The sequence below is a fragment of the Mobula birostris genome, chromosome 30 (assembly GCF_030028105.1).
Source record: "Mobula birostris isolate sMobBir1 chromosome 30, sMobBir1.hap1, whole genome shotgun sequence".
Classification (NCBI taxonomy): Eukaryota; Metazoa; Chordata; class Chondrichthyes; order Myliobatiformes; family Myliobatidae; genus Mobula; species Mobula birostris.
In genome coordinates this window covers 20582275-20608514 of record NC_092399.1, presented here as the reverse complement: position 1 = coordinate 20608514, position 26240 = coordinate 20582275, and the positions used below count along the sequence as shown (strand labels likewise).

The 26240-nt window shown below is 44.5% G+C and overlaps 1 protein-coding gene across 1 annotated transcript in view; it reads left to right on the top strand.

Annotated features, from left to right (window-relative positions):
* csmd2 (CUB and Sushi multiple domains 2) overlaps positions 1-26240 on the top strand; it is a 689393-nt gene that overhangs the window by 583152 nt on the left and 80001 nt on the right. The window contains exon 51 of the mRNA XM_072247323.1: positions 1881-2054. Within this exon, the coding sequence (XP_072103424.1) occupies positions 1881-2054 (174 nt within the window). The remainder of the gene's footprint in view (positions 1-1880; positions 2055-26240) is intronic.

The window sequence follows — 26240 nt, the reverse complement described above, 5'->3', positions numbered from 1 at the left end:
ACATCAACCACCCTCCCCCAACCCAGCTCCACATCACACACAAAAAAAATGACACAACAAAAAAATTAGCAAAAACACAGAATATAAAACACAAAATCGAAAGGCATATTTCAGGTCATCACTTTGTAAATACATGAAAAATTTTGGATATTTGAAATGGATCAGACATCACCTACAGAGAAAGACATGAATTTGACCTCATGGTTCATTGACCATTCTTCAGGATAGGAAAGCATCATGGATGTACTGGACTTTTACTAAGTGCAGCTCCGGGGGGGCGGAGTTCAAGAAGGAAGCTCTGTGATTTTCTACTGTTTATTCCCCTCCATAGACACTGCATGACTGGCTGAGTGCCTCCAGCATTTTGTAGTGTTGCTCTTTGCATTGGAGGAGGGAAGGGTAATTCATTTCAAAAACCTAACTTTGCAAGGTAAAAGAGGATGATACTAAGATCAGTAAAGAAGCAAATCATATCAAGTTAAATTATCATTCACCCATACATGGATGCAGGAAAAAGAAATGGAGTGGTTCTGGGGCCAAGGTGCAAAACATACACAGCACACTCAAAATAGTGAGCAAGAAAAAAATCATAAACACACAAAAAAAATCACATATAGTCCAAAACCCTGAGTGACATGTCCCACAAATTGATGGTACAATTCCCAGCAATCTGGCCTGTCATTCCACTGATCAAGCACTGGAGGGCAGTATCGACGGGAGAGCCGAACACCTAACTGAGCACAGACGCCATGCAGGACAGCCTCCGGCATCTCCTTACTTGGACTGCAGCAGCAGACAAGCCCGCGGCTGGAGGCTTAGTCCTCACTGCAACCGAGGCTATGCAGCTCCCACACCACCTAGCTATCCACCAAACAAAGGAAACAGGGATGTGGTATCTTGCGTTATCAATATCCAACAGGGTTTTGCAGTCACAAGGGGAGCATCCAAGACAACCACCACTTGTTTTACAGTAACTTACGCCTCTCTCTGTTTCAGTACCAGCACAATATATGGCCTGGGGGCAGAATGTGTTGGTCTACCTTGTAAATATGAGGCCCTGCAGTCTCCGCTTCCTTACCCTTCCTTACCTGTGGTGGCAACTTTGTCCCTTCCAAGCCAATAAGTCCGACAGAACATTAGGCTTTCCTGCTGAAGTGCATGCCACCTTTAGTAGACCCACACATCAAATTAAACCATGTCTCAAAATTAGCAAATCTCCTTTCAAAATACTTTATACACCTTTGATTTAACAAACACTATGAAAATGTTAAATTTAAACACAAATCTAATATATTAAGAATATAATAATTAACAAACTGTAAAAATACTTAAATTGATAAAAGTCATTTCAGTATGGTTACATTAAGAATTAGATACAACAGTTAATTTAATGAAAAATCCAAAAAAAACCCCACCTCAGGAGAGGTTCATTCCTCTTGAGTGAATTATGTTGTTTAATCTGTGCCATGTTCAGGTTCAGCTGGGAAATAGGAGCAATGTCAGAGTGTGGTTGGAAAGGCAGCAAAATCTTTGCAACATCCATATTCACAAGACTGGTCCTCAGAAGTTAATGAGAATCCCAGAGTTATACAGCATGGGACTTTGCCCTTTGGCTCACTTTGTCACTGTCAACCAATGTGTCTTCCTAAGCTCGTTCCATTTGCCGGCATCTGGCCTATATCCCTCTGAACCTTTCCCATCCAGACTGTCAATTCAGTCCTACAATACCATAATTATTACACTTTCTTTTGTATAATTGTGCCCAGAACATGATCCATTTTAAATGCTGAATTCACCTGTTCATTGTGCTGTTTCTTAACCAATTAATTTATAAATTTCATTTAAAAGATGTATTTTTTACCATTTTTTTTCTGTCCTAGTGGTGCTCTGTAGTCACCCTGGTTTTCCCCCAGGAGCAGAACTGCATGGTGATCAGTTTACAGTTGGCTCCACGGTACGATACCAGTGCAGCCAGAGAAGGCATCTGATTGGAAATAGTACTCGTGTTTGCAATCCGGATGGACATTGGAGTGGATCATTACCACACTGCTCAGGTAAGCCTTCCCTCTCAGCACATGGGGTTCTGAGAGGGCTCACTATCTGTCAACCATAAATTTGACACAGTGTTCATTTGAACTCCTCTATTGATGTATGAGCTATCTGGCATAAAATAGATTTTGCATTCATATCTCATGTATGTAGTCATTGATATAAGCTCTATTGCATCCTGAAGGACAAACAGCCATTGTGTTGATGCAACCTAAATATAGCCATAGTGATTGCTTGCTCACTCAGTTGTGACCAAAGCCTGAGGCCTCTATTGCAAGTTAATGGAGGTAAGTTCTCATGTAGCTGGCTGGGAGTGCAGTGGCATCCACACCAGACTTTGAAGTGAGTGGTCCCAGGTTCAAATCTGGCTGGCTCATTGCGCGCATTCCATCCATGCTGGGGTGAGTGTCAAGCTAGCAACTCAGCCTCGTCAAAAACAGGCAAGTGCTAAAGGAATGGTGAGGTTGCCACCTGATGTGCCACAAGGCATGGAGAGGAACAGCAATTTTCTCACAAAATAGTTGTCTGATGTTGTCTACTCCTGTTGGCAGTTGGGAGAGTGCTGACTCTTCATTTTTGACTGTGGGTTGTGTGTGGAAGACATCATTGCTGTGGGTGGGAGGGGTTGGTTTTGCATGAAGTTGGGGGAGGTTGGTGGGTGTGATTAAATGCAGGAGTGTTGGTGGTGGGACTGGTGTACCCTGGATGGCCACCAACATAAAGATCTGAGATGCGGTGTATCAGATGGAGTGAGGCACTTCTGTTCATGTAGCAAAGCAGGATGACCACAAGATTGGAAGAGACCAAGAGTCAGGGCTTTATGCTTTGGTTCTGGGAGGGTCACCCATGCCTAGCAGGTCAAAGTGTAGAGGTCAGACTAAGAGTTTTTCTCTGGTTCTCCAGGTTTGGGGTTCAGCCCAGGACTAAGAACCCCGACTGGTCAAACAGAGCTGTTATGGAAATAGCAATGAAGAATCCTTCTACTGTAGATATGTGTGCGGTCAAAGACAGAGAGAGATGGAGGACGTTCATTGCTGTCCTAAGTGGCAGTGTTGCAATGAGCAGTAAGTAAGTAAAGATGAGTGAAAGAGTATGAGATAGGGGAAGAGGGAGAGAAAGTAAAAGGTTGGTTTATATTTTAAAAAATCACTACTTGGAACTTAATCAGCTGCAGGTCAGGAAGTAATGATAAATGAGTAGTATTAATATACCCAGAGATAATACCTGACATATGGAGAATCTGCCTTCTAGAAATATGAATCAAAGCTGTGCCATATTGATATAATGTGGTTCATTCCTATTTATCTGACTGATGCTTAAATTATTAGAGGGCACCAACATGACAAACTATTTACTTAAGTATGGTAAGAACTGGAGGGGATGTTTTTCAGTACTTGTAAGAGAAACAAATTGAAGGATAGTGGGCTTGCATGAGAACTACCAGCCTCATGATAATGACCTTTTCCCTTGTTTTAACAAGGAGATGGGTAATCCTTCAAGGGACCTCAAGAGTAGTGGAGAGATGTGATACTATTATAGCAACACACATAAAAGTTGCTGGTGAACGCAGCAGGCCAGGCAGCATCTCTAGGAAGAGGTGCAGTTGACGTTTCAGGCCGAGACCCTTCGTCAGGACTAACTGAAGGAAGAGTGAGTAAGGGATTTGAAAGTTGGAGGGGGAGGGGGAGATCCAAAATGATAGGAGAAGACAGGAGGCAGGGGGATGGAGCCAAGAGCTGGACAGGTGATAGGCAAAAGGGATACGAGAGGATCATGGGACAGGAGGTCCGGGAAGAAAGACAAGGGTGGGGGGGGGGACCCAGAGGATGGGCAAGGGGTATATTCAGAGGGACAGAGGGAGAAAAAGGAGAGTGAGAGAAAGAATGTGTGTATAAAAATAAGTAACAGATGGGGTACGAGGGGGAGGTGGGGCCTTAGCGGAAGTTAGAGAAGTCGATGTTCATGCCATCAAGTTGGAGGCTACCCAGACGGAATATAAGGTGTTGTTCCTCCAACCTGAGTGTGGCTTCATCTTTACAGTAGAGGAGGCCATGGATAGACATGTCAGAATGGGAATGGGATGTGGAATTAAAATGTGTGGCCACTGGGAGATCCTGCTTTCTCTGGCGGACAGAGCGTAGGTATTCAGCAAAGCGATCTCCTAGTCTGCGTCAGGTCTCACCAATATATAAAAGGCCACATCGGGAGCACCGGACGCAGTATATCACCCCAGCCGACTCACAGGTGAAGTGTTGCCTCACCTGGAAGGACTGCTTGGGGCCCTGAATGGTGGTAAGGGAGGAAGTGTAAGGGCATGTGTAGCACTGGTTCCGCTTACACGGATAAGTGCCAGGAGGGAGATCAGTGGGGAGGGATGGGGGGAACAAATGGACAAGGGAGTCGCGTAGGGAGTGATCCCTGCGGAATGCAGGGGGGGGGGGAGGGAAAGATGTGTTTAGTGGTGGGATCCCGTTGGAGGTGGCGGAAGTTACGGAGAATAATATGTTGGACCCAGAGGCTGGTGGGGTGGTAAGTGAGGACCAGGGGAACCCTATTCCTGGTGGGATGACGAGAGGATGGAGTGAGAGCAGATGTACGTGAAATGGGGGAGATGCGTTTAAGAGCAGAGTTGATGGTGGAGGAAGGGAAGCCCCTTTCTTTAAAAAAGGAAGACATCTCCCTCGTCCTAGAATGAAAAGCCTCATCTTGAGAGCAGATGCGGCAGAGATGGAGGAATTGAGAGAAGGGGATGGCATTTTTGCAAGAGACAGTGTGAGAAGAGAAATAGTCCAGATAGCTGTGAGAGTCAGTAGGCTTATAGTAGACATCAGTGGATAAGCTGTCTCCAGAGATAGAGACAGAAAGATCTAGAAAGGGGAGGGAGGTGTCAGAAATGGACCAGGTAAACTTGAGGGCAGGGTGAAAGTTGGAGGCAAAGTTAATAAAGTCAACGAGCTCTGCATGAGTGTAGGAAGCAGCGCCAATGCAGTCGTCGATGTAGCGAAGGAAAAGTGGGGGACAGATACCAGAATAGGCACGGAACATAGATTGTTCCACAAAGCCAACAAAAAGGCAGGCATAGCTAGGAGCCATACGGGTGCCCATAGCTACACCTTTAGTTTGGAGGAAGTGGGAGGAGCCAAAGGAGAAATTATTAAGAATAAGGACTAATTCCGCTAGACGGAGCAGAGTGGTGGTAGAGGGGAACTGATTAGGTCTGGAATCCAAAAAGAAGCGTAGAGCTTTGAGACCTTCCTGATGGGGGATGGAAGTATATAGAGACTGGACATCCATGGTGAAAATGAAGCGGTGGGGGCCAGCGAACTTAAAATTATCGAAAAGTTTAAGAGCGTGAGAACTGTCACGAACATAGGTAGGAAGAGATTGAACAAGGGGGGATAAAACTGTGTCGAGGTATGCAGAAACGAGTTCGGTGGGGCAGGAGCAAGCTGAGACAATAGGTCGGCCAGTACAGGCAGGTTTGTGGATCTTGGGTAGGAGGTAGAAATGGGAAGTGCGAGGTGTGGGAACTATAAGGTTGGTAGCAGTGGATGGGAGATCCCCTGAGCGGATAAAGTCTGTGATGGTGTGGGAGACAATGGCCTGGTGCTCCTTAGTGGGGTCACGATCGAGGGGTAAATAAGAGGAGGTATCCGTGAGTTGTCGCTGTGCCTCAGCAAGGTACAGGTCAGTATGCCAGACTACAACAGCACCCCCCTTATCGGCGGGTTTAATAGTAAGGTTAGGATTAGTGCGGAGGGAGTGGAGAGCAGAGCGTTCCGAAGGAGCGAGGTTGGAATGGGGACAAGGTGTGGTGAAGTCGAGACGGTTGATGTTCCGTCGGCAGTTAGCGATAAAGAGATCCACAGCAGGCAGAAGACCAGAGCGGGGTGGAATAGGGTTCCCCTGGTCCTCACCTACCACCCCACCAGCCTCCGGGTCCAACATATTATTCTCCGTAACTTCCGCCCCCTCCAACGGGATCCCACCACTAAGCACATCTTTCCCTCCCCCCCTCTCTGCATTCCGCAGGGATCGCTCCCTACACGACTCCCTTGTCCATTCGTCCCCCCCATCCCTCCCCACTGATCTCCCTCCTGGCACTTATCCGTGTAAGCGGAACAAGTGCTACACATGCCCTTACACTTCCTACCTTACCACCATTCAGGGCCCCAAACAGTCCTTCCAGGTGAGGCAACACTTCACTTGTGAGTCGGCTGGGGTGATATACTGCGTCCGGTGCTCCCGATGTGGCCTTTTGTATATTGGCGAGACCCGACGCAGACTAGGAGATCACTTTGCTGAACACCTACGCTCTGTCCGCCAGAGAAAGCAGGATCTCCCAATGGCCACACATTTTAATTCCACATCCCATTCCCATTCTGACATGTCTATCCACGGCCTCCTCTACTGTAAAGATGAAGCCACACTCAGGTTGGAGGAACAACACCTTATATTCCGTCTGGGTAGCCTCCAACCTGATGGCATGAACATCGACTTCTCTAACTTCCGCTAAGGCTCCACCTCCCCCTCGTACCCCATCTGTTACTTATTTTTATGCACACATTCTTTCTCTCACTCTCCTTTTTCTCCCTCTGAATATACCTCTTGCCCATCCTCTGGGTCCGCCCCCCCCCCCTGTCTTTCTTCCCCGACCTCCTGTCCCATGATCCTTTCATACCCTTTTTGCCAATCACCTGTCCAGCTCTTGGCTCCATCCCTCCCCCTCCTGTCTTCTCCTATCATTTTGGATCTCCCCCTCCCCGTCCAACTTTCAAATCCCTTACTCACTCTTCCTTCAGTTAGTCCTGACGAAGGGTCTCGGCCTGAAACATCGACTGCACCTCTTCCTAGTGATGCTGCCTGGCCTGCTGCGTTCACCAGCAAATTTTATGTGTGTTGCTTGAATTTCCAGCATCTGCAGAATTCCTGTTGTTTGATACTATTATACCTGTATTAGTACCAAATTGATGGCAGAAGAACTGTGCATGCAGAAGAAAATCAGTCCTTAGTGACCCAGTGGCTCCACAATCCATAGTTTCCACGTGCCTGCACCTAACTGCTCTGCAAGTGGGGGGGTGGGGGTGATCTCTCTAGCATAAAATATCTCAGATTGTGGGAAGATGCTGGGCTCTGACAGCTTATTAAGAAAGCCCTGTGCCAAAATACACCAGAGAGCTGGCAAAGCCCTTATAGAGCTGCTTGCGGGCTGTACAATTAAGAGGAATTTGGAATGATGTATTAAAGATCCCTGCCTTTGCCTCTTAATCATTAGCTCAAAAAAAACTGAAATCAATGGGTTCTCAATTCCCCCACCAGATCTCACTCTGCATAGTATCAAAGATACGATTACCTGGGTGCAAATACTGTAGAACCTCAGCAAGGCAGTTGAACACTTTGGGAAGTCAACCAGCCAAGAGATCTGAATAGGTTTTAATATGCTGAATCTGTCCTGGACTTGTTGGGAATTCAAGTTTAATGGCTAAACCCAAGCAATTGCATTTGGCATTAGTCAGCAAGAGATCCCACCCAAGGTGAATAAGCGTCAGGGACTGGAGTAAGTCAGAAATTCTGCTCCAGTGTGAGTCTATGAATCTCTCACTCTAACACAAGCAGTGCACAATTGTCCATCCAGCGGAACAAATAAAGACACTATAGCAGTAAACATACCCAGAGTAAATCATGGAAATATATCTATTAAAAAAAACAATGCATTCTGCAACAATGCATCAGAGAAATTAAAAATTCTTTGGATGAAGGAAATAAAATCTGAATATTTTGGCTGTCTTTCCTAATTTATAAACAATCTGCTCTTTAATAACAGAATTGCTTCAGGTATTGCTATAATATCTGTCATAGTTTAAACTACAAATTAAATTATTTAGTCAACAAGTGCAGGGGAAGAAAATTATCAGCATGTACGAAGTGCCTGCACTTATTTTCTTGCTTATAACAATTATTCCTAACTACCCTGGAGAGAATACAATCAAAACAAAAAAAAACATGAATTTTCCATGAGCTCTGATCACAGATATTAAAATGTATTATCCAGATTTTGTTTTGTAAGTGTTTCACTGAGAACAACACACACAATCTTGCAAAAAAAAACATATTGTTACTAGTTATCTTTTGTTCTGTCCTGGAGTTTCAAATTGGGGAAGGGGGAGCTTGACAGAAGGCCCACCATTTTAAAAAGGAGATGTTCTAATTGCAAGTTTATAATCAGAGAATGGATGGAATATCGCATGGTGGAAGCCAATATTAGAGTACTGTCTCTGAATGAAACACAGCAAAAAATATTTGGAGATCTTTAAGTCATTTACATATTCATTACTTCAAACTCTTATTAAAGTTCATGACAAAATGCAGAAAGTCATCCTTCTTTCTGTGCATACACCATGACATTCTGAATGTATGTATATCATTCGGCAGAGGTTGAATTTCTACCCCGATGGATAAGAATTTTGACTCTTCAGTCTTGGTTCAAGTCTACCTCAGTTTCGATTCTATTATGAAGACTTCACAATAGTTTTGGACCACTAAAAACCTGCACCCAAAATATGGTTGGCTGGTTGGCATCCATCTGTCTCGAAGGACTATGGATGATGATAATCATCATCACAGACGTGGGCAGAAGGTGTGGAGATCCTGAGATGCCCAGTCGTCAAGATCCCCCTCTCAGCCTCACCAGCGCGTAGTCGAAAGGAAAGCTTATAAAGCAATACGTCTGGCACTAGCTTGGCTGCAGGAACTGTCAGAAGAATGTTCAATGACTTCCAGCTGCTTCAGGGGCTCCAATTCGGATTTGCTGTCTGGGTTTACTTCCATAGCCTGCGCCTCTCCCGAGGCTGCCCACAGGCAGTGGGGCTATTTACCCATCACTGGGGATCAGCTTCATGAGCACTCAGGTGTATCCACACACTGGTGGGCCTACGTGCTGTGTGTGCAGGGGCCAGACCTCTACTCTGTCCTCTGTAGTTCAGCCTGAGTCCGAAAGTTCAATTTCTGTGTGTCGTCAGCGAGGAGGCAGTATATGAGGTTTGCCACTGGAGAGGCTATGTACTGGCAGGGAGAGACTTACACATTCAGCTCTCCTTTTTGTAAGACTGCTCGCCGACAGTGGAAGTTGAAAGTGAGAGCGACAAGCATGACCCACTACACTACCACACTAGATGTGTCACAACAACAATTTTGACACCAAAATGTATGGTGCAAAATAATACCTTCAATTAATCTTGAATTCCTCATGCATATTTTCTCCTAAGAAATAAACAGGCGTGGCAGTTCCTGGGTCAAGGGACAAAGTTATGTTACTGGTAGTGTGAAGGGAGATTTAACTTGTCTCTTAATTATTCTAAGCTGAATGCTTAATGTTCCTAATACCTTTGAAACAGTAATTTTAGTAGAGAACAAATTCTATTCTCAAAAAGGTCTACACTAGAGTTACTTTGGAGCAATTATTAATTAGTGTAGATTTTAAACAGTATAAAGAATAGAGATGAAATATGTACACAAAATGAATAACCTATGGGAAAAGTGTTTTGAAGGAAATTTTGGTTCCCTGCACAGTTTATTTAATGATATTTGCTTTAAACAGCTGGGCATAATGACTCCAGAAGTGCAATCTTTAACATTCTGATACCAAAAGATAAAGAGATCTTTAGCATTTTTCATGAACTCAAGAACCATCAGAAAAGTACAGTGTCGGCTTGCGCTTCCGGCTCTTTGCAAACCTGCCTACCCGTTACTAGAATTTCAGAGGAAGCTGCTGAACCAAAAACAGTGACAGAACTAATGGAGCAACGTATGTGAATCGACCAAGTACAGCACCCACACCAAGGTGAAGCTGTACCAGAGCTGTGTTCTGTCCACACCATTGTACGGGTCAGAATGCTGGCGCTGGTGCAGGCAGAGAATGACCTTGCCAAACTGCCATCATTCCACACCATGAACCTTGAAAGCCCAGTCCTGCCAAAGGATTTCAGCCCAAAACGTCAACTGTACTTTTTTCCACAGATGCTGCCTGGCCTGCTGAGGTCCTCCAGCATTTTGTGTGTGTTGCTCGGATTTCCAGCATCTGCAGATTTTCTCTTATTTGTGCAAACTACTACCACTACTACGTCGACTCAGGCCTAGGGGGCCGGCGTCAGGCACGATGACGGACTCTTCACTTCTCCCTCTCCCTGATCAGTGTGTTCAGTTCATCTACATTAGCCACGCCACTGCCTTCTAGGAGCGTGTTGACTATAGTCTTGGGAGGGCGCCCAGGGTTCATCCTCCCATGCTTGGGCTCCCATATGATGACTGGGCTGGCAGGTAGCTCGGGTTGGCGTAGACAGTGCCCCGCTAGTTGCAGTCTTCTTGCCTCGATTTTAGTGGAGAGCTTCGGTAGGTTGTTATAGAGCTCAACATTCGTCATGTGCTGTTGCCAACTCACGTCAAGAGCCATCCGGAGCATTCGTGTATAGCAACCATCTAGAGACTTTCACATCGTCTTGGTGAGTGTCCACGTCTCGCATCCGTACGTGAGAATGGACTCTATGACTGCTATGAAAATCATCTTTTTAAGCCCTCTGGTCAGGTTCGATTTCCAGATTTCCTTCATGTCATTCATAGCCCTCCATGCCAGCGCCTTCCGTATCTTTATGTCCTTCTCCAAACTCATCAATCCTCCGCATTTTCTGGCCAAGAAAGATCTCCAACCACGCCCTACTCCTTCAGTATCACCATGAGGACATGACCACAATCGTCATGTGGAAACATTGGAGATGGAGTGGGCACTTGATGAGACCAACTCCATCTTCAAGACCGCACTTCATTGGACTCCTGAAGGGTGGAGGATACGCGGGAGACCAAAGACAACTTTGCCCCATATCGTAGAGGCAGAAATGAGGACCCTGAACCACACCCGGGGCACGAAGAGAAGACAGCCAAGGACAGACAGAGATAGAGGGCCTTCATTGCTGCCCTAAATGCTAGTAGCTCAACAAGCAGTAGCTAACTAATGGAGCAGATATACCTGCCCTGGATTAGTCAAAATATTCAATTTCTCCAAAAATGTACTGATTGATCAAGATTTTATTGGAGAACGTAATTTACCCTGTTCACTCATTCTCGATTCCTGGGTTCCCTCAATGAGATGTTTATTCTCCACTCTTTTAGCCATATGCCATTCAAAATGAAAAATAAAATTTATGTAAGGAAACGTTTGCCAAGGATTCATCACCATCCATTTAGCGGTGATTAAGGATGGGCAATAAATACAGGACTTGTCACTGGCACCCATATCCTGAAAATTAATTAAGAGGATGGCCTGCCAGCAAATTGTTACCCAGCTGGTATTGATGGATATTTCTGCAGCATAATTAGGGAACTGCCGGGAAAAAAATCTTGAATATAATACGTAGGTGAATTATGTCTCAAAACTTTTACACTGTATTTTTTTATGCTGAGTTAAACTTAATTCACTTGCATAAGGCAAAACTGCCATTATCTGATTGGTTCAGTTTGAAGTCAATTTCAGCCACAATTTACTAATTGCATCCAAAATGATAATGCAAGCCACAATTTCTAAATTTGCTGATGACACCAAACTTGGCAGGGTTGTGAATTGAGGAGAAGATACTAATGCATTGTAAATGGAGTGATAAGGTCCTTCGTAGAAGGTTGGCCAGTGAGGTCATGCGATCCAAGGGGACTGGATGTTTTGGAATCAGAAGTGGGCTTGCACAGTAGTGATTAGCATGATGCTGTTGCTGCTCAGGGTTTTACAGTTCGGAGCAATATCCTCCGTAAAGAGTTGGTATGGGGGTTGCTGGCAGTGTAGCTCAAAGGGCTGGAAAAGCCTATTCTGTGTTTTATCTCGAAATACAATAAATAAGAAGGCAGAGGGTAGTGGCAGCAGGTACTATTCTGGCTGGAGACCTGTGATCTGTGGTGCTGCGCAGGACCACATGCCCCTCAAGTGGACAAAATATTTAGTAAGTTTATAGATGACACAAAAATTGGTGAAGTTGGGGACAGTGAAGAAGACCATCGAAGGATACAGATCATTTACAGTAATGGCAGAGTAATGCCAGAAGGAGTTTAATGTGGGTAATTATGAGAGGTTACACTTTGGCACAACAACTATATGGGGAGAGTATGCAGTTAATGGCATGATCCTTAATAGCACTGATGTAGAGAGAAGTTCAAATCTATAGCTTCCTGAAAGCTGCTGCAGAAATTCTCTGATGACTCAGCAATAGTTGGGTGGATAAAGGGAGGACGGGAGGGTGAATACAGGGCCCTGGTGGAGGACCTGGTCAAATGGTGCAAGCTGAATTATCTGCGGCTCAACATCAGTAAGACAAAGGAGATGTTGATAGACTTTAGGAGGACTAAGCCTGCACTGCTCCCTGTAACTATTGTTGGTGAGGACGTGGATGTGGTGAGTACCTACAAATAGCAGGGAGTGCACCTGGGTGACAGAGTTTAGTGGAGCACCAACACAGAGACTATGTACAAGAAGGGCCAGGGTCGCCTCTACTTCCTCAGGAGACTGAGATCCTTTGGAGTATGCAGAGCTCTCCTTCACATAGTCTACCAATCTGTTGTCACCAGTACAATCCTCTGTCTGGTGGTGTGCTGGAGCAATGACAACAACACAGGTGATGCCAACAGGCTCAATAAATTGATTAGAAAGGCTGGTTCTGTTATAGGAGTCAAACTGGACACACTGGAGGCTGTGATAGAAACCATAGTAAAACTACAGCACAGAAACAGGCCTTTTGGCCCTTCTTGGCTGTGCCGAACCATTTTCTGCCTAGTCCCACTGACCTGCACACGGACCATATCCCTCCATACACCTCCCATCCATGTATCTGTCCAATTTATTCTTAAATGTTAAAAAAGAACCCGCATTTACCGCCTTGTCTGGCAGCTCATTCGATACTCCCACCACTCTCTGTGTGAAGAAGCCCCCCCCCCAATGTTCCCTTTAAACTTTTCCCCCCCTCACCCTTAACCTATGTCCTCTGGTTTTTTTCTCCCCTTGCCTCAGTGGAAAAAGCCTGCTTGCATTCTCTCTATCTATACCCATCATAATTTTATATACCTCTATCAAATCTCCCCTCATTCTTCTACGCCCCAGGGAATAAAGTCCTAACCTATTCAACCTTTCTCTGTAACCGAGTTTCTCAAGTCCCGGCAACATCCTTGTAAACCTTCTCTGCACTCTTTCAACCTTATTTATATCCTTCCTGTAATTTGGTGGCCAAAACTGAACACAATACTCCAGATTTGGCCTCACCAATGCCTTATACAACCTCACCATAACATTCCAGCTCTTATACTCAATACTTTGATTAATAAAGGCCAATGTACCAAAAGCTCTCTTTACGACCCTATCTACCTGTGACGCCACTTTTAGGGAATTTTGTATCTGTATTCCCAGATCCCTCTGTTCTACTGCACTCCTCAATGCCTTACCATTAACGCTGTATGTTCTACCTTGGTTTGTCCTTCCAAACCAAAGGAGAACAAAGGACCCTACAGAAAATGCTGGGAATTCTGGACAATATTTCTCACCCTCCACATGCCACGTTGGCTGAACAGAAGAGCACTTTTAGTAATAAACAAAGACAACTGTGCTGCTTCATAGAGCGCTATATGAGGTCATTCTTACCTTTGGCTGTTAGGCTCTATAATGAGTCAATCTATTGCCAGGAAAAGTGATGACCCACTCCTGTTAGACTGTTTGAGGTAACTTTTTTAAAATTATTTCTTACTTTTCCTCTAATATTCATATATCTGTGCACTTATAATGCTACTGTGACACGGTAATTTCCTTTGGGATCAATAAAGTATCTATCTGTTTTCTAGTTGTCTGTCTCGAGGGTATTAGAAGGAGAGGCTGGACAACCTTGGATTGTTTTCTCGGTGGTTGAGGGGAGATATGATAGAAATTTACAAAAACATTATGAGATGCATCAATAGGAGAGATAGGCAGTATCTTTTTTTCTCAGAGCAAAAAATTTAAATGCTATAAGGCATAGTTTTAAGGGGGTTGAGTTTAAAGAGGGTGAGCAGATAAAAGAAGCAGATTCCTGGAATATGTCTCCATGGGTGGCAGTGGAGCAGATATAATAGTAGATATTAAGTGTCTTTTAAATAGGCACATGGATATTAACGTGTGGAGGAATATGGATCATTTGTAGGGAAAAGGAATTATTTTAATTTGGCATCATGCTTATCACAGATATTATAGGCCAAAGGGCCTAATCCTCTGCTGAACTGTTCTATGCTCTTTGAAACAAACACGCTGGTAGGATTAGCAAGCCTGCGGCAGATGAAATTTAATGCGGAAAATGAGGAAAAGTAGTATCGAATATAAGTTTTTTTTTCTAAAAGGGATGCAAAGCACAAGGACTTCAGAAATATGGGTGCAAGATTCTTTAAAAGTGGTAGGGCTGGTTAGAAGACAAGCTATGCATATGTTTGTGCTCTATCAAAAAAGACATATTGCTTAAAAGCAGGGAAGTTACGCTATAAAACTCTGGCATAGCTTCAAATGAAGTATGGTGCTCTATTCTGGCTACCTAATTATCAGAGGAATGCAAAGGCTTTAGAGAAAATCCAGAAAAGATTTATGGAAAGGATTACAGTCACAAGGATAGATTAGAGGTTGGATCTGTTTTCCTTTGAGAACAACGAGGCAAGATTTAAGGGAAGTACGTGGAAGGCCATAAAAGGTTTGGACAATGTTGATAGTTGGAAGTTGTTCCCATTGATCGAGAGGTCAAGTATTTTAAACCACACATGTAACATAAAAGAGAAATAAAATTAAGGGTGACTTCGGGGGAAAGAACTTGTTATGCAGTGTGTGATTTGAATCTGGAATGGACAGCCTGCAGGTATGACGGTGGTAGATTCCATTATGATCCTCAGAATGAAATTGTGTTGATATATGGGGAGGGAATAAATTGCAATGCTATCAAGAAGGTGGAACTGTTAGTTGCTCTGGGAAGAGAGTGGGTATGAATTCAAAGGGCTAAATAGCCACCTCCTCTACTGCAAAGATGCTATGAATTCTGTGATATAGATTCGCCACTAAGGAATTTGTTTATCCTGGTCAATAGTGATTATATTTTGTCATGGATCCTTTATTCTGAATACATCCAGTTAGACAACCATTCTAGACATTGGAAAAGCAAAATCGAACTGAAAAATCCAACAGCATTTATTGAGCATATTTTACATCTATATTCTTCTGTAAATCTAGAGTAAGTCACGTGTTATATTGAACACTTTTATTTCCAATGGTGAATTTAAAAATCAAATGTCAAAATATCCCTGTTTTGTACACACTTGCTGCTTTTAATTCCCAGACCACTAGGCAGCTTCTGAAAGCATTTCAATACGATTTGTTGATACTGGCTTGCATTGTTTTATGACACTGGATTATTTTTTCTATCAATCAATGAAATTACTTTCCAGTCACATCATCTTACAGCACAGAAACAGGCCTCTCGGCCCAACTGGTCTGTGCTGACCAAGGCACCCAGCCAGGCTAGTCCCATTTGCCTGCATTTGGCCCATAGTCTTATAAATGTTTCCTATCTATGTACCTCTCTAAATGTCTTTGAACAAAATTCTCTCAAAATAGATATTTCTTAGCATTTTTTGTCAGTAATCCAGCATTTTAATAACCAAAACAGAGTAGATTTTTTTCACATCCTCAAAAATGTGGTTAAAGTCTGTGTTTTACTACCAAAGTTGACGTTTTATTTCAAGATTTTTTTTATCTATTCCAAGAATGATATTGTTGAAGTGTTCAGCATTGGATTTGTGCAGTAACAGCCATGTGGTGACAAAAGGCTGCATCTGAGAGGATTTGAGACATTCTTTGCTCCTTTCAAAAGACATGGAAGCAAACTGCAGGCGAAGCTTTCAAAGTGTTGCTTTTGGACACGTGATAAATGCAATACATTGCCAATTGTGCTTTTCTGTAGCTGACAACAATGCGTCTGAAGAGTATTCATATGAATAACTCCAACCCCTTTTCTTTTTGTTTCTTTTCTGTATTGATATAACAATGCTGAAAAAAATGTGTTCACAATGAACTGTTTCATTGTTTTATATTGTGTTGTGAGTTGAAATTTCCATTTCAAAGTCTTTCCTTTTCAAGGGGTAGCACAGTAGTTAGCATGTTGCGTTACAGTACCTGTGATCCAGATTGAGTTCCCACCGCTATCTGTAAGAAGTTTGTACATTCTCCCTGTGAGTTTCTTCTGCTTTCCCTCCACAGTCCAAAGATGTACCAGTTCATACTGTACCAGGTGTATCAGTCATTGTAAATTGTCCTGTGATTGGCCTCAGATTAAATCAGGGGTTGTTGTATGGTGCAGCTCAAAGGACTAAAAAGGTCGATTCCACACTGCATCTCAATAATTCAAAGCTCAGAGTTCAAAGTACATTTATGATCAAAGTATGCATACCATCTACAACCTTGAGATTTGTCTTCTTGCAAGCAGCAAGTGAACAAAGAAACACAACCTAATTCACTAATGAAACCTGCACAACAACAATGTTTATAAAAATGTGAGAGACAGCAAATATATCAATAAACATAAGAGATTTTGCAGATGCTGGAAATCCACAGCAACATACATAAAATTCTGGAGGAACTCAGCAGGACAGGCAGCATCCATGGAAATTAATGAGTAGTCAATATTTTGGGCAGAAGACCCTTCTTTAGGACTGGAAAGGAAGGAGAAGGGAGGGAGGATTAGCTAGAAGGGGATAGGTGAAGCAAGGTGGGTGAGAAAGGTAAAGCGCTGGAGAAAAAAGAATCTTATCAGAGAGGACAGTGCGCTATGGGAGAAAAGGAAGGAGATGCACCCGGGAGATGTGATAGGTAGTGAGAAGAAGAAGTAAGAGGCTAGAGTTGGAAATAGAAGAGGAAGGAATGGGATCATCCTCACTGCTATGAGGTTCACGCACGCTGCCTCTGCCTCTTGGAATCCTCTCGGAGACTGCAGAGCGCTGAAGCACCCAAACGATCTCCAAACAATAAATCACAGGCTCCAACAGTTCCAGAATCACACTCAAGACAAAAAAAAAACAAATGTAAAAGATATTAAAGAAGTGAAATACACGGTTTCGTAATCTATCCAGAAGATGTCGACCAAAGGAGTGTTATACACAGGTGCTATCTTGACCGGTTGTCCAGAAATTATGACCAGAAGTCTAGAAATTATCAGGTGTTAGGTGTATATCCTCCATTTTATTAGATTCTATCAACCCCGAATTTGTCGCACACAAGGGAGTCACAGACAGCAATCACTGCAGAAAATGAAGAACGGTGGTGGGGGAGTAAGGGGTTTTGCAGAGGGAAAGGTGTACAGGGATAAGTGCCAAGCGTGAGATGCATGGCTAAGTGCCAGGAGGGAGACACTTCTTTGTCCAATCATCACTCATCTACCTTCTGGCACTAATCCCTCTAAGCAGCATATGTGCTACATTTGCCCAATAATCCCTTTCATCACCACCTCTCAAGGCTCCAAATAGTCCGAGGTGTGACAAAGCTTCACCTGTGAGTCTGTTGGTGTTGTTTACTGTATCTGGTGCCCCTGTTGCAGCCTCTGCTACATTTGTTCGACCTGACGTATCTTGGGGGACTGCCTTACCGAATACCTTTGCTCCATCCCATTACAGGCGAGACTTACCGGCAGCCGACCATTTTAATTTCGCTCCCCATTCTTATTACAGCACGTTGGCCCATGACCTCCTCTACAGCAATGATTGGGTTGGAGGAGCAACACCTCAGACTCTGTCTGGCTAGTCTCCAACCTGACAGCACGATCATCAATTTCCCTAACTTTCCGGGTAATTTCTCTCTTTTTCCATTTCCCATTCTGGCTTTCTTCTTACCTCTTTTCTTCTCCTCACCAGGCTGTCACTCCTCTGGTGCCCCATCCTTCCCTTTCTCCCATGGTCCACTTTCTTCACCTAGAAAATTGCTTCTTCTACCTATCACCTCCCAGCTTCTCACTTCATTCACCTTCCCCCTCACTTGGTTTAAACTATCACCCGCCAGATGTACCCCTTCCCCTTCCCCCACTTCCTTATTCTGCATTTCTCTCCTTTCCTTTGCCATCCTGATGAAGGGTCTCGGCCCAAAATGTCAGCGGTCTGTGGGTGCTCTCTGTAGATGCTGTCTGACCTGCTGAATTTCTCCAGTATTTTATGTGTGTGTGTGTGTTACTCTGAATTTCCAGCATCTGTAGAATCACTTTTATTTATGAGCCTGGGATTGTGCCTTGAAAAATGTGAGCAGCGGTGCTTTGGTGCTGGAATTATTGGCTTTAAATAACTATAGCCACTGCCCTCAGTGCCCGCTCAGCTCTAGCCAGTGACCTGTATTGATATAAAGGTTCATCAATGCATCCATTCCCTTAATGCCAAGGGCAGATAGTTTCATCTCAGGGAGTAATGAAGTCGGCAGTGCAGTGGTCCAAGCAAAATCTAAAGCAACACACACAAAATGCTGGAGGAATTCGGCAGGTCAGGCAGCATCTATGGAAAGGAATAAACAAGCAACATTTTGGGCCAAGATCCATCTTCAGGGCTGAAAAGGAAGGGCAACGAGGCCAGAATAAGGAGGTGGGGTGAAGGGGGAAGAGTGCAAGCAAGAAGGTGATAAGTGAAGCCAGGTGTTGGAGAGGGGAAGATCAAGTCAGAAGCTGAGAGGTGATAGGGAAAAAAGAAGGAATCTCATAATAGGGTAGAGTGGACCACGGGGGAAAGAGAAGGAGGAGATTCACCAGCGGGAGCTGATGGGCAGGTGAGAAGAGAAGAGGTAAGAGTGGGGAATGGTAGAAGAGGAAACAGAAGGGGGATAAGTTACAAGAAATAGAGAAAAAAATATTCATGCCATCAGGTTGGAAGCTACCCAGGCGCAATATGAGGTGTTGATCCTCCAACCTGAGAGTGGCTCATCGTGGCAATAGAGGAGGCCACGGACCAACATGTCAGAATGGGAAAAGAGTCATCACGCAAAACCTAAGCTATGCATCAGCAGCCAAGACATTGGGAAGTGTGTTGGTTGACATACCATCCAAGATACCTCCATCGCTTGGTGAAGAGTCAACTAAAACCATAATCAGTGGCCAGCTGGATATGTTGTGGATTTTCTGGACAGGACGTACTTGCAAATGTTCTGCATTGTCAGATAGATCAGGGGTCCCCAACCTTGTTTGCACCGCGGACCGGTTTAATATTGTCAATATTCTTGCGGACTGGCCGATGGGGAGGGGGGGGGAGGATGGTGGGGTGTTCAAGTAGGGTTAAACTCACCTCAACATGTCTTTTACAGTTAGGGTTGCCAACTTTCTCACTCCCGAATAAGGGAAAAAAGTAGCAGTCAAATCCCGGGAAACTTTACCCCAGGAAAGATTACCATGACCATGAAGCCTTGCGCGGGCACCTGTGTGCGCATGCGTGCCGATTTTTCCCCCCACCAATCGGTTTTGCCTTCATCTTCCCGACTATACTGTATATACATTATTTCTACTTTATATAGGCTGTGTATTTATCATATCATTCCTACTTTTACTATATGTTAGTGTTATTTATTTTCGGTTTTATGCATTATTTGGTATGATTTGGTAGGTTATTTTTTGGGTCTGGGAACACTCAAAAATTTTTCCCATCTAAATTAATGGCAATTGCTTCTTCGCTTCACGCTATTTTGGCACAAAATGTTTCATAGGAACGCTCTACCTTAGCGGGGGAAATACGGGACAAACCAATTTAGCCCAATATACAGGATGTCCCGGCAAATACGGGACAGTTGGCAACCCCATGTTCAAGTTCAACAGTGCATGACAGGGAATGAGGAAAGGTGCAGCTGACTCATATCGTTTTCTCGCGGCCTGGTAGCACATGCTTTGCGGCCTGGTGGTTGGGAACCGCTGAGATAGATGGTAGTGTGATTGAATCTATTGGAACAGCATTGGCTAGAAGGTACAGGTTAAGCCAGACTTCCATCAGACAGGAAAGAGAGAGGGAGAAATGGAAAGCTTTCAGGATGGTCAAGGCTTCACCAGTTGAAAGCACAGCCACCAAAGGCAGAAGATCGAAAGTCGTTAATGAAACAAAGTACAAAGTGTAACGATCTGATAGCCCTGCAGACGACATATCATAAAAATATATTTTGAGCAGTTTTAGTGCAAAAAAAGAAAGGCTGCTGTTATTTAATTAGAATCAGAATCTGGTTTATTATCACCGTCATGTGTCGTGAAATTTGTTAACAACAGCAGTTCAATGCAGCACATAATATAGAAGGGAAAAAAAAGTAAATCGATTACAGTATATGTATATTGAATAAATTAAAAATTGTGCAAAAACAGAAATGATATATATTTAAGAAGTGAGGTAGTGTTCACGGGTTCAATGTCCATTTAGAAATCGGATGCCAGAGAGGAGGAAGCAGTTCCTGAATTGCTGAGTGTGTGCCTTTGGGCTTCTGTACCTCCTGCCTGATGGTAACAGTGAGAAAAGGGCATGCCCTGGTGCTGGTGGTCCTTAATAATGGATGCTGCCTTTCTGAGACACCGCTCCTTGAAGAAGTCCTGGATACTTTGTAGGCTAGTACCCAAGGTGGAGATGACTAAATTTTCAACAGCCTGCAGCTTCTTTCAGTCCTGTGCAGTAGCCCCCCGCACCCCCATACCAGACAGTGATGCAGCCTGTCAGAATGCTCTCTATGGTACATCTATAAAAGTTTTTGTGTGTATTTGTTGACATACCAAATCTCTTCAAACTCCTAATGAAGTATAGTTACTGTCTTGCCTTCTTTATAACTGCATTGATATGCTAGGACCAGTTTAAAGCCACAGAGATCTTGACACTCAGGAACTTGAAACTGCTCACTCTCTCCACTTCTGATCCCTCTATGAGGATTGGTATGTTTTCCTTCGTCTGACCCTTCCTGAAGTCCACAATAAGCTCTTTCGTCTTACTGACGTTGAGTGCCAGGTTGTTTCTGCGACACCACTCCACTAGTTGGCATATCTCACTCCTGTATGCTCTCTTGTCACCATCTGAGATTCTACCAACAATGGTCATATCATCAGCAAATTTATAGATGGTATTTGAGCTATGTCTAGCCACACAGTCATGGGAATAAAGAGAGTTGAACAGTGGGCTAAGCACACACCACTGAGGTGCACCAGTGTTGATCATCAGTGAGGATGAAATGTTATCACCAGTCAGCATAGATTGTGGTCTTCCAGTTAGAAAGTCGAGGATCCAATTGCAGAGGGAGGTACAGAGGCTCAGGTTCTGTAACTTCTCGATCAGGATTGTGGGAATGATGGTATTAAATGCTGAGCTACAATCGATGAACAGAGTCTTGTCATAGGTGTTTGTGTTGTCCAAATGGTTTAAAGCCATGTGAAGAGCCATTGAGATTGCACCTGCCATTGACTTATTGTGGCGAAAGGCAAAGTGCAATGGGTCCAGGTTCTTGCTGAGGCAGGAGTTCAGTCTAGTCATGACCAACCTCTCAAAGCATTTCATCACTGTAGATGTGAGTGCTACCAAGTGATAGTCATTAAGGCAGCTCACGTTATTCTTCTTAGGCACTGGTATAATTGTTGCCTTTGTGAAGCGAGTGGGAACTTCTGCCTGTAGTAGTGGGAGGTTGAAAATGTCCTTGAATACTCCTGTCAGTTGGTTGACACAGGTTTTCAAAGCCTTACCAGGTACTCCTTCTGCCTTGCGAGGGTTCACTTTCTTTAAAGACAGCCTAATGCCGACCTCTGAGACAGAGATCACAGGGTCATCGGTGCAGCAGGGATTTTCACAGCTGTAGTTGTGTTCTCCCTTTCAAAGCAGGCATCGAAGGCATTGAGTTCATCTGGTATTGAAGCATTGCTGCCATTGGGTTTCACTTTGTTGCAAACCCTGCCAGAGTTGTTGTACATCCAATGTCACCTCCAACCTCATTCGAAATTGTCTCTTCGCCCTTGAAATAGCCCTCTGCAAATCTTACCTGGTTTTCTGGTACTGGCCTGGGTCACCAGACTTGAATGCCACAGATCTAGCCTTCAGCAGATGACGTACCTCCAGGTTCATCCATGGTTTATCGTTTGGGAATGTACAGTAAGTCTTTGTAGGCGTACACTCATCCACACAGGTTTTAATGAAGTTAGAAACAACTGCAGCATACTCATCCAGATTCGAAGATGCATCCTTAAATACAGTCCAGTCCACTGATTCAAAGCAGTCCTGTAAGCGCTCCTATGCTTCCCTTGTCCATACCTTCATGGTCCTCACTGCTGGTGCTGCAGTCTTCAGTCTCTGCCTATACTCAGGGAGTAGAATACAACTAAGTGATGAGACTTCCCGAAATGAGAACGTGGAATAGCATGGTAGGCATTCTTAATGGTGGTGTAAAAATGGTCCAGTGTGTTGTTTCCTCTAGTATTGCAAGTGATCTGTTGATGGTAATTGCTTAGTGATTTTTTTTCAAGCTGGCCTAGTTGAAATCCCCCAAAATAATAGTGAAGGCGTTAGGGTGCGCTGTTTCGTGCATGTTGACCCCATTGCTCAGATCGTCTAAAGCCTGATTGACATTGCCCTGATGTGGAATGTATACTGCTACCAAAATTATCCCGGAGATCTCCTGCTGTAGGTAAAAAGCACTTAACTGCTAGATATTCCAGGTCTGGTAAGCAGAATTGGGACAGCACTGATATATTTATGCACCGAGAAGAGTTGATCATGAGGTATACTCCTCACCTCTGCTTTTGAGAGACTCTGTAGATCTATCCCAACGGTGTATAGTAAACCCGTCGATCTGAATCGCTGCATCCAGTACAGAAGGGGTTAACCAGGATTCCGTGAAACAAAGGATACACGTGGTCCTAATGTCCCTCTGATTCAGCACCCTAGCTCTGAGATCATCGATCTTATTCACCAGAGACTGCCCATTTCCCAGCAAGATAGTCGTTATTGGGAGTTTAAAACCACATTTCCTTAAATGCACTTGGATCCCTGAGCTGCAGCCATGCCTCCTGCGTGGAATCCTCCAAGGATGATTCCATCCACAATCAGCACTGTTTCCATCAGTTTTAAGCAGCAATAGTTGGTCTGGCATTAACCTTACGAAGGCCTTCGACCTTGTGAGCAGAGACAGCCTGTTCAAAATCCTCGCCAGGATTGGTTGTTCCCCGAGGCTCCTCAGGATAGTTCGGTCATTCCACACAGACATGAAGGGCGTTGTTCAGTTCGACAGCTCTTCCTTGGAGGCCTTAAACATCCGCAGCGGTGTGAAGCAGGGCTGTGTGCTTGCCCCCACCCTGTTTGGCATCTTCTTCGCAGTCATGCTGAAACACGCCTTTGGAACATCAACTGATGGTGTCTACCTCCACACCAGATCGGACGGGAGGCTGTTCAGTCTGTCCCGACTGAGGGCAAAAATCAAGGTTCATGAAGTACTCATCAGGGACATGTTGCTTGCAGACGATGTGGCACTGGCAACACACTCTGAAGAGCAACTGCAACGCCTCATGGACAGCTTCTCAGGAGCCTGCCAGGACTTCAGCTTGACCATCAGCCTGAAGAAAACCAACGTGTTGGGCCAAGGCATTGAGCACCCCCTGCCATTACCATCAACAATTACGAGCTGAAGGTAGTCCACGAGTTTACATACCTTGGCTCCGCCATCACGGACAGCCTCTCCATTGATCCCGAGATCAACAGACTGATCAGACGAGTAGCCTCAACATTCACCAGGCTGACAAAGAGTGTCTGGGAGAACAGAAAGCTGACGACGCACACCAAAGTTGCAGTCTACAGGGCCTGCATCCTCAACCCACTGCTTTACGGCAGTGAGACCTGGAGCCTCTGCTACAGACAATAGCAGCGTCTCAACGCCTTCCACCTTCGCAGCCTGAGACGCATCCTGGACATCACGTGGACTGACCGAGTCACCAACAATGAGGTCCTGCACCAACAACACCATCTCCGCTGGCTGGGCCACGTACACCGCATGTCAGACGGGAGGATCCTGAAAGACCTACTGTACGGGGAACTGGCCTCCGGCAAGAGAGCACAAGGGCGGTCCCATCTTCGCTTCAAAGACATTTGCAGACAGACATGAGGTCACTGAAAATGAACGTCGAGAGGTGGGAGGATATCGCAAACGATCGCTCTCACTGGAGGCTGGAACTACACAGAGGTCTAAAAAGAGGAGAAGAGAAGCTGAGGCTTGCTGCTGAAGAAAAGCGCACTCGTCAGAAAAACAGCACCAAGACAACACTGGAGGACAGTGCCTTCAAGTGCAGTCGCTGCAGCCGAGACTGTCACTCCTGTGTAGGCCTCTACAGCCACAACAGACGCTGCTGTACCAACACAGACTGAAGCAAGACTTTCTAGGCACAGATCCATGGTCTTGCGAGACTAATGAATGCTACCAATTGGTTTAAATACATCAAGACATCTTTGTTGACTGTACTGACCTTGGAAGCAGTTGTGCATTTTTAGCTGTATCAGACTGAAACGAGAATATTTAATAGCATCCATTGAGAGTTCTGCTGCTACATGAGTCACCCCTAGGCACCCCGGAAGTAATCTTTATTGAGTACACAACAGGCCCTTCTGGACCCTCAAACCGTGCTACTCAGCAACCCCCAATTTTACCCTAGCCTAATCACAAAACAATTTACAATGCCCAATTAACCTATCAACTGGTATTGTCTTTGGACTGCGAGAGGAAACGAGAGCACTTGGAGGAAACCCAGATGGTCTTGAGGAAAACATACAAACAAACTCTTTACGGACAGCAGCAGGATTTCAACCTGGGTCACTGGTGCTGTAAAGCATTATGGTAACCACTATGCTACCGTGAAGCCCCCATCCCCACCCCCCTGTCCAACCACAAGGCTTGTGTATTCAGTCACAGAGCCATGCAGCATGGAAATTAATCCAACAGATCCATGCCAAAGAGGATTCCTATCTTAGCTTGTCCTGTTTTCCCACATTTGACTAACTGTTTCTCATCCATGTCTCTGTCGAAGTTCCTTTCAACTGCTGTTATTGTACCTGCCTCAACCATTTCCTCCAGCAGCTCATTCCATACACTGACCACCCTCCGGGCGAAAAAGTTGCCACTCAAGTTCCTAATAAAACTTACCCCTGTCACCCTAAACCTATATCCTCTAGTTGTTGATACCCCAACTCTGGGGGAAAACACTGTTCATATTCACCCTATCTGTGCATTTATGTAGGATGAAACTGGGCCACTGGGGAAAGGTTCAACTGCAATGAAATATCACGTTACATGCAATAATTTATTTTCCAATTTCAGATAAGTTTACCATTTTTACAGTGTGTATAACTGATGCACTTTAATATACTGGCGTAGCAATGACAATGTGTAAACATCACTGAAGCCTAAATAAGGTATTATTTGGAGAAATAATATCTTGAAGGTAGGTCTGATTTTAGATTTGTAAAAATAGTAAATTATGCTATTTAAAAGTTTAATTTTGCTGTCTTGTGAGATAGGATGACTGTTTTATTTTGCCAACATCTGTAATTCCACACAAGAGCATTTACATTGCACTGCAACTAAACTTGGCACAGTCATCAGCTTCAGTCCATCTTTTGCAAGAGATAACCATCTTGCCGCTGACTTGGGCTCCTCCTGTTCCTCATTGTTTCCATTATTGCCTCGGTTTATGTACATCACATCAGTTCGGTTGTCAATTCAGCCAAGCGTTCTGCCAACAGAACCAATTTGATGACATCAGTTCACTCCCAAGCACGTGCCTTCAATATCTCTGAACATCTCTACTTTTTAGAGTTTTTAGAATTGCTTTCAAGTGTATAATCCCATTGTGTAGGGCTGACTTTATCTGTTATCACTGTCCAAGACTATAGAACATCAGCCCTTTAGCCCATGGTATTGTGCTGAGCTTTTAACCTATTCCAAGATCAATCTACACACATAAAAGTTGCTGGTGAACGCAGCAGGCCAGGCAGCATCTCTAGGAAGAGGTGCAGTCGACGTTTCAGGCCGAGACCCTTCGTCAGGACTAGCAGGCCAGGCAGCATCTCTAGGAAGAGGTGCACAGGCCAGGCAGGAAGAGGCCTGAAACGTCGACTGCACCTCTTCCTAGAGATGCTGCCTGGCCTGCTGC